This window comes from Oryctolagus cuniculus, chromosome 1 (assembly GCF_964237555.1).
Source record: "Oryctolagus cuniculus chromosome 1, mOryCun1.1, whole genome shotgun sequence".
Classification (NCBI taxonomy): domain Eukaryota; kingdom Metazoa; phylum Chordata; class Mammalia; order Lagomorpha; family Leporidae; genus Oryctolagus; species Oryctolagus cuniculus.
In genome coordinates this window covers 60443664-60452846 of record NC_091432.1, presented here as the reverse complement: position 1 = coordinate 60452846, position 9183 = coordinate 60443664, and the positions used below count along the sequence as shown (strand labels likewise).

General features: G+C 47.4%; 1 protein-coding gene across 1 annotated transcript; it reads right to left on the bottom strand.

The window, feature by feature from the left end:
* Window positions 1-311: 311 nt before the first annotated feature.
* Window positions 312-8789, bottom strand: HPX (hemopexin). Its single transcript, NM_001082760.1, is given in 10 exon segments — window positions 312-651; window positions 790-952; window positions 1038-1168; window positions 5105-5224; window positions 5489-5701; window positions 6275-6428; window positions 8027-8148; window positions 8328-8399; window positions 8489-8553; window positions 8705-8789. Coding segments are annotated over 10 exon segments (1383 nt in total). The 5' UTR covers window positions 8788-8789; the 3' UTR covers window positions 312-391.
* Between the last annotated feature and the right edge of the window lie 394 nt (window positions 8790-9183).

The window sequence follows — 9183 nt, the reverse complement described above, 5'->3', positions numbered from 1 at the left end:
TCCAGTTTCCTGCTAATGCAGCCCCTGGGAAGCAGTGATGATGTCTCAAGTGATTAGATTCCCGCCACCTATGTGGGAGATCTGAGTTAGAATTGAGTTCTTAGCTCCCAGCTTTGGGAGCTATAACCCTTATGGGCATTTGGGATGTGAACCAGCGAATGGGAGCCCTCTCAGAAATGAGATTTGTCCCTTATTCCTCCTCTTCCTTGCTTCCTGAAGTCCTGTTTAAGCTTGAGAGCCTCAAAAGAGAAATCATTAACTTTTCAACTCAAAGGAAAAAGTAAGATTGTTCAACAACCAAGGCACTTGGATTTAAGTGAAGAAGAAATCTGGCTTTATTGTGAGGAAATCAGGGAGGAGGAGCTGGGCCAGATTCATGTCGGAAGGCACCTCAGTGAGTACAGCCCAGGAGTCTGGACACTCTCTGGGGCTGGGGGAGGTTCTTGGCTGCATTGAGTTTGTCCACATCGCTGTAGCAATACAAATTGGGGCCATGGATGAGGTACAAGTTGGGACCACTGGTAGAACATGAGTTGGGGCCAAGGGGCTTTTCCATACACAGGGCCCCGTCAACCTTCTCATGAGGCCAAGGAAGTTCTGTCCACGTGGCTTGAGCTCCAGACTTCAGGTCCAGCCACCACAGACGCCGTCCTAGGAAGAAGGCACCAAACATAACATGACTTCCATGTCACAGGAATCCTGATCCATCCCATTGTGTGCCCTGGTGGAGATCTACACCATGGACAGGAAGCAGAACAAGTCACCCCTTACCACCCAGAAGCCTCTCACCTGCCATGATGTGGAGCCGAGAAGACCCAGGACAGACAAAGGCCGCATCCACAGCCTCAAGGCTTATCCCAGGAGGGCTTCCAAGTTCCTTCTCCAGCCGCTTTGGGTAACCATTTACCAGGGTATAGCCTCCTTTTGTCAGAAAGACATATACCTTGGTGTCCTGGAGGACAAAGGACCCCAATCAATATGAAGCTGGACATTTTTATTCCACTCTCTCAACTCCAAGCCTCTTTCCCAAAACACACCTGGATCAGATAGAGTTTATCCTCCCAGGAAAAGGCAGCATCCACTGTTGAAGGACCTTGTGGCCACTGATGAGCAATGGGCCAGCTATGCCACCCATCCCGGTTGGTGTCCAGGCGCCAGTAGTGGGACCCTGTGAGGTATTATAGGTAGCTCTAGTGCTGGTGGTAAAAGCCCAGGCAAACAAGAGGCTAGGGGAAATGCAGGGATGAGTCAGAGAGGGAGAGGATGCATCCAGAGGCTAAGAAGGAAGAGGTGTGCAACACTTGGTCAGCAGTGTGGGGCACTGGGGGCCGGCTAGAACTAGAATCAGCAGAGATCTGATGGGAAGGCCAGCAAGCAGAACAGTGGTCAGGTTTCCAGGTAAGGCCCACACTTTGGAGTTTGGCAGGGGCTCCCTTTGTATCTCAGGTGTTCATGTACCAAGATAGGATTACAAGTAATGAGGTACGGTGGCCAGAAGTTAAAATGGAAGCACCACCAAAAATTTCCACTGAGTGTTCTCACTCTGGCTGTGCTCTCCAGTCCCAATGAGGTGGCAGGAGGATGGGGGAGTAGTCAGCCCAGCACCTCAGTTTTGTTCTCCCACTTTCTTTTATTTCTAAATTTTATTTATGTATTTTCACTTTTATTTGAAAGGCAAAGAGACGGTGAGGGAGCTTCCATCTGTTGGTTTAATCCCCCAAATTACCTGCAACAGTCAGGGCTGGGCCAGGCCACAACCAAGAGGCAGGAACTCAAGCTGAGTCTCCCATGCGGGAGAAAGAGACAAAAGTACTTGGGCCATGGTCTGCTGCCTTAAAAGGCACGCGTTAGCAGGAAGCCAGATGGGAAGTGGAGCTGGGATCCAACCAGGCATTCTGATAGGGGATGCAGGTGTCCTAAGCAGAATTTCAACTGCAGAGCCAAATGACCTTTCCTCTTTTCCCTTTCTCATCTTCCTTCCACTTCATGATTTTTCAGCCTCAGCTCCAACTGGTGACTCCCTCAGTTGTTCTCTTTCCCTGGTCAGATTTTCAGAGATGAAATCTGATGGCCTAACCCATATTTTCACATAGTACCACATTAAATTGGTTGCAGGGTAACCAGTGTATTAGCTGTTGATAGATTACAAGCTCGTCATTTATTTCCTCTGCACAGAGAGCAGCATGGTCTGGTTCTCAAAGCTGAGACCCTACACAGGTAGCTTGAAGAAGAGGAGAAGGTGGATATGTCAATCACCACTGCATACTCAGTTCACAGCTACAAACAGAGCTATGGACATAGCAAGAATATCAAATATTTTTGAGCACCTTAGAGGCACTGACTGTCATTCTAGAGCCTGGAATTTAATAGTCAACAAGGCAGACAAGTCACCTACTCTCACAGATCTTGCCAGACTGAGAGAGAACAATCAGAAAGAGAAAGAAAGAAAGAGAATGCTTTCAGGTAGAATTAAAAGCTATAAAGAAAATAAGACAGGATAATGGAGCAAAGGTGAGGAGAATGAGGGGCTCTTCTAAAGAGATCATTTTTGAGCTAAAAAAAGAAGGTGATGTGACTGGAATACAGAGGAGCAGGTGAGTGGCTTGAAAGAGAGGGAGGCAGAGGCCAGGTTATACAGGCCTGGGAAGGATTTTTAACCATGAAAAGGAAGCAAAGAGAAGGTTTTCAGCAAGGCTGTGATATGTTCTAGCTTATTTTTAAAAAGATCATTGTGGCTTCTGTTGAGCACCACATGAAGCTTTAATTGTGCAATCAGGGAATCCTGCCAGGATATCCTGCAGTTGTCCAGCTTAGAAGTGATGACAGCATGGACCAGCATGATAAACAGAGAGGTGTGGAGGGGTCACCACCCTATATTTTGGAAGCACAACTGACAGCTTAAACTGATAGACCTGATATTGGTCAGGGTAGTGAAAGAAAAAGAAAGGTTTTATGAATGAGCTAGCTTTTTAGGACTGAGAAACTGAGTGGCTGATAGTTTCTTTTTCCAAAAATGGGAACGATTAGGGAGAAAATGTTGTGTGTGTGTGTATATCCAATGGGGACAGAAATCAGTTTGGACAGGCTAGGTTTTTGGTGCATAACAGCACCAAAGGAACATGTCAGGTAGTCAGTTGAGTTGGAGCCTGAAGCTCAAAGGAGTGGAAAGTCAAAGCCGAAGAGGGGAGGTTGGAAGTCACCAGCATGTCAATGGTATTTAAAGTCCCAGGACCAGGCAATATCAGCAAGGGAGTGAGGGTTCATGGGGGAGAAAAGAGGCCCAAAAGGATGAGTAACACCAGACGTCAAGATACAAAAAAGGTCTTCAGAGAGGAAGGGCGTGGTGAGCTGGTGAATGCCACTCTGAGGCAGTCAGCTGAAGACACAGAACTGACCATTAGATGTGGAAAGTTGGAGGACACTGGTGGCCTTGCTCAGAACCATTTCAATGGAGGAGGGATACAGATGTGTAATTGAAGAGAACCGAGGGGAAAGGTAGACACAGGAGCCTCAACTATACCTTTAAGAAAATCATGTAGTGTCGAGAAGATGGAGAGAACATGATGGTCCTTGCACAAAAAGGAGAAAGATTTATCAGAGATGACCAGCACCATGCCTTTTTTTTTTTTTTTTTTTTTTTTTGACAGGCAGAGTGGACAGTGAGAGAGAGCTGGCCTGGAAGAGGGGCAACCGGGACAGAATCCGGAGCCCCGACCAGGACTAGAACCTGGTGTGCTGGCGCCGCAAGGCCGAGGATTAGCCTAGTGAGCCACGGCGCTGGCCCTTTTTTTTTTTAAGCACCGTGCTTAATAGGTGGGTCACCTTGGTGTTTTCACTAGACAATGTGTTCTCAACTCAATTCAGTTCAGTAATTTTACCATAGTAGTGTTCTTTCCATCACTGTGTACTCTCATAACAGCTATAGAAGATTGCATTTAGGAGTTCAGCTGCATTCTCTTTATGGCCACATGGACTTGAAGTTTTGTGATCTATGATCTGTGATCTCTCTGGTTATATTCTCTATATATACATTTCTGTGTGGTTACTGTGGCTTCTTTTCTCAGCTTCTCTCTCTCTCTCCCTCAGTGTGTGTGTGTGTGTCCAAGTATCCTCCAAATGCTCTCATGCTCTAATCAGCATTGTGTGCTCTGATAATTGTATGTTCTCACTACGGCATACGTTCTCGGTATATTTCTGTATTGTGTGTGTATATATATATATGTATATATATATACATACTATTAGATGTGTGTTTCATCAAGACTCTATGTTGTCACTACAGCGTGCATTCCTGCTAAGCAGATATGCTCTTCATGTGACTGCATTTTTCAATAAAACTTGGTAGTTGTAACTGATTTTATTAGTTCAGGTGTTAGGAGCAAAGGAGTATTTTCACTATTCGATAGTCTTACTACTACCCTCCTTTTGTATTTGATCACTGGGTATAATGTCATTGCTCACTCCCCCTCTTGGAGGTGTTCTCAAATGTGGGACACAGCTCACCACTAGCTGCTTCATTACCCAAGAACATTGCTAGTATCACTGGATGGCTGGTATCTATTGATGCCACAGATCAAGGGATGGGTGTTTACACTGACCAGCCAGAGAAAGCTCTTAAATCCACCCTCTAAAGGTCTAGAGAGCCAACACTTCTTGACTGTTTCTCGGTGATAGGAATATCTCATCCTCAGGCAATTAGGAGCCCAGAGGCCTGTACATGGAACTAGAAACCTGGGAAAAGATGGAGCTCCTACGCCTAAATTCAGTGAAAGCCAGAGGACTCAGAAAATGCAAAAGAAAGGGGTCCATGGAGGCACATGTCCATGGGCAAGGAGGACAAGGAGAGTCATAGGAGCCCAGAGAGGTCTGCAGAGCGTACAGACACAGGAGGAGATGGTGCTGGATGATAGACAGATAGGCATTAACAGACAAGATTGAAAAATCTGCATCAGAGGAGATGAAGGATACAAAAGGGCATGTTACAGTGGGGGACACAGGGGACAAAATAAGGGATGCAGTGAGGAAAATGGAAGAAATGTGTCAGATTTAGGAGGCACGAGTGAAATTGATGGGGGCAGAGAGGAGGTATGGAGGTATCTCTCACCACTGAAGACATAAGTGGCACCATGGTTGTCAGACACCATTGCAGACAAGACTAGATCTGGGTCGCAGCGTGTGCTCTCATGCCCATGTTGGGTACTGTTCCTATGGCTTGATCTGTGTCCTGGGGAGAAAAATAGGTAAGGGGAACACAGGGAGGCCAGAGGTCAGAGCAAGATTGAGGTGGAAGAGATAGCTGGGGCTGGTGAGTGTGAGGGTTTCCCCATAAGAGGACAATTTGGAAGAGCCCAAATGGAAATGGGGCTAAGGTGGGGCTGAGGTATTACAACACAGAGACAAGGTGAGAGTTGGGGCACATAGGGTCTGGTCTACAGGCTCAGAGAAGGTAGATGTATTCTAGCAAGTCCCAGGGGTTGGGCTTTCTCACCTCTGCCAGGGCAGGATAGGAAGTAGTCTCGGACATCCAGAGGGTACCCAGGAGGCACCTCTCCCGAGACCGGATTGAAGCGGAGGAACTGGTTACCCTGGAAGCAATAGTAGCGGCCGAGCCATCGCAGGGCAGAGGTGCAGTTCCCAACTGCCGGCCAAGAACGCTCCTTCTTTGTTCCAGTAGTCAAGTCCCAGAACCACTTGCGGTTACCTTTGCTCAATCAATCAACAAACATTCAGTGAGGCTGGGTTATGCCCTTCTTTGTGCTTTCTCTGGGCCACATATGGTACTGGTCACATGCAGCTCACAGCACAGAATTGAAATCCCAAGTAGGAGCTACAGGACAGACAAGAGGGAGGGATGGAACTCCGGAGAGAGGAAAGAGCTGGAAACATGAAGAAAATTGAGGGAACAGGAAGTAGCAAAGTTCCTGAAACTTACTATTCAATGTAAAGGTGTAAGATTCAAACTGGAGGATCAACAGGAGTTGGGTCAAGGAGAGCCTTGCACGTGAGACTGAGGAGTGTCTATTTGTCCAGAGGGTCATGGGGAACATGGGGACCTTTAGCAGAATTATACCCAGGTACCTTCACCAGAATGACTTCCTCTCCCTCCCCTTACTTGATCTCTAGACCATAATTGGATTCTCCATTTTCCTTCCTTAAATAGCCATACAGTGGCTCCACTACCACCCTCACTACACTACCACTACTGTGGGCACAATTACCCAATCACCACCAACCCTCCACTACTGCAGGTACTCGGATTCTAGCCTGGACTGACCTTGGAAGAAGAGGATGCCTTCATCTTGGCATTCTCCACGGTGACACTCCACAGCTGCATCCAATGGGAATGGGATTCCAGGAAACTCATCTTGGAGGGACTTTGGATAGACTTTCTCATTCTTTTCAGAAGTGTATACCCAGACTTTGTCCCCCTGCATCCAAAAGAAGTCTCTTTTTGATTGTGTACTGCTACTCTGCATTCATGTAGACATTTTTGATCAGTTAGACTGACAGAATATCCTCCTGTAGCTCACCACATTCTCAATCCATCAGCAGATATCAGTGTGTGCTGTCCTTTTGCACAATACATACCCTCAGTTTGTGAAAATCCAGTCCTTATTACCATCTTTCATGACACACTCATGTGCAACACCATTAACCTGGCAAATACCCCCACAAACAGTCATCCTATAATCATCCATCCATTCATCCATTCAGATGTTCATTTATTTCTGCATTCATTCAAGAAAGAGTTGCTGAGTGACTACTGTTTGTCAGGTATGGTGAGAGGCACTGGGGAAAAGGGGATGACAAAATTTTGCCTTTGACTTCGAGGAGCTCACTGCTCAAAAGCATAAAGGGTTCCTACAGTCCCGGCCATGCAGCCATCAGAGTGGAAAGCATGACGAGTGCATTGGCGATACAGGCAGAGTGCTAGGTCTGCCTAGAAAAGCTCCAGAAGACTTCACAGTCAAAAGGAAATATTTGGCATAACAGCTAAAAGATGAGCAGGAATTTTCCAGGTGGACAAGTGAGGAAAGGGTGTTACCAGCAGAGGGAGCAGCATGTAAGAGCCCAAGCGCAAGGAAGGCCAGTATGCGCAGATCACTTATGTAATCTCATGTGGCTGGCATAGAAAGAATGTGGCAGAGGAGGAGACAAACCTGAAAAGATATGTAAGAACTAGATCATGAGTTCCCATACACATCTAGCTTGTAGAACCAGGCACCTGGTGGTGCTATTTACTTAAATAGGGAACACAGGTAGGGGGGTTAGTTTCTAAGGAAGATGCTAAGTTCAGTTTGTGGGATTCTGAATTTGAGATGTTGTGGAACATCTAAGGGATTTTTGCCAGGAAATTGGAAAGAAATAAAAGAAATTGGAACACAGGAGAAAGATCTAGATCTGGTTTCCTCAATACAACGTCCTCAGAGTCTGGCTGAGATCACTCAGGAAAGGGCCAGGGTGGAACCACAAGGGACATTGGCTGAGGACAGGCCACCTGAGAGGAGAGAGAAAAGGGACAGGAGGGAAAACAATGCTGGTAGTCAGGGTTGCCTCTACCACACAGCACCCTCGGCAAGTTAGGAGAAAGCCCCCTTCCTCTGCCCATACACAGCGTGGGCCCTGGCATGAAACCTGATGAGCACAGTAGGCTAGATTTCATCCCTCACTCACACACTTCATCCAGGTGCCCTTCTGTTGGGAGCAGCCTGTCCAGCCATATGAAAAGGACCTGATGCTGAGTCACAGAATCCAAGGAAAGATGTCACCAGGAAGGAAAGGATGAGATGTAGCAGACTGGCCTACAACTAGGACTAGAGCTGAAGGATAGCTAGTGGACGTTGTGTCTGCCAGGCCCCCATGCACTCACACTCCCTTAGCCTGAGCTTTTTCAGGAAAGGAAGGCAGAGGGGAAGTAAACCCAACAGCCATTGGTGTGGGCTCCATGCCAGAGCCTCTCAGGAGAGGGCCTCTAGTGTTGATTCCAGCACTTCCCAGCCTGGTTCTGTTCTTGGCCCAGCAGTACCTTAATCAGGTAAACACTGGTATGACCATGGCGGAAAGCAGCATCCACAGGACCGATGAAATTCTTCCACCTCTCTGAGATCAACTCCCGAATCCCTCTGTGACTCTTCCACACGAACTCATCTGAAAAAGCCATACTTGCTGAAGGACCCAGAAAAATCCTTTGGCCAACTGATATAGTCACAGAGAGGCTGTCAGAGACACCCTTAGATCATTCCTGAGATTTCCCATCAATGGAGACACCTCTTATGAAGGGAACCAAGTTTGAGGTCCCAAATGAGCCAACCCCAGCCTCCACCTACCTTTAAAAAACAGCATGGTCCCATTGTCATCCAGGGTGGTGGCATCAAAGCTCCAGCCATCTGAGCACTGTTCTGAGGCACAGGCGGAGAGAAAAATCAGTTAAGATGACAGAATGCAGAGGCACAAACAGACAAATAGACTTTTGGGGTTGGCGCCTCACCGATCACATCTGCTTCTGGCTTGGTCCCACTCTCACCTTCAGTAACATTCCCATGGGCACTGGTCCTAGAGAGAACACAGGCAGATGTCTAGGCCCATTGGGACCAATCCAGCACCTGTAACTCTTGACCCCAAACTTGACCAAGACCCCCACACTAGCCCTATCTTACTGTAGCCCAGACTCCAATCCTCTGTCCCTTGCCCCAGCTCTACTTACAGAGGAACAGAGTTGACAGTGGCCAGAGACCAGCACAGGCCCCAAACCCCCAATGCAATGAGTATTCCTGATGCCTTAACCATGCTGAGCTGGAGATGCCACAGGAGAGCTTCCCTGGGCACATGTTTGAACTCCTTATATAGAGTTGGCAGCAGCTCCACCCCCTACTTCCAACCCCAATGGGAGTGAGCTGTCTCCCAGGACTATGCCAATATTGGCTGATGTCATCACTGCAAATAAGGTCAGGGTCTGGACAGTAATCTGAGTCCAATATTCCCTCTTCCCGGCAGTAACCCATCCCCCTTCAGCAACTTTCCAGCAGTGACTAACCCATGCTCTTGACATCCAACTATGATTCTCATCACTTTGGCAATGGGTCTAGGTGCCTATACTCAGGGGTGAGGGTAGACTGAGGATCACCATTCTGTGGCCAAATTTATCTCTACAATGGTAAAGGGGAGAAGAGGAGAAAAGCAACG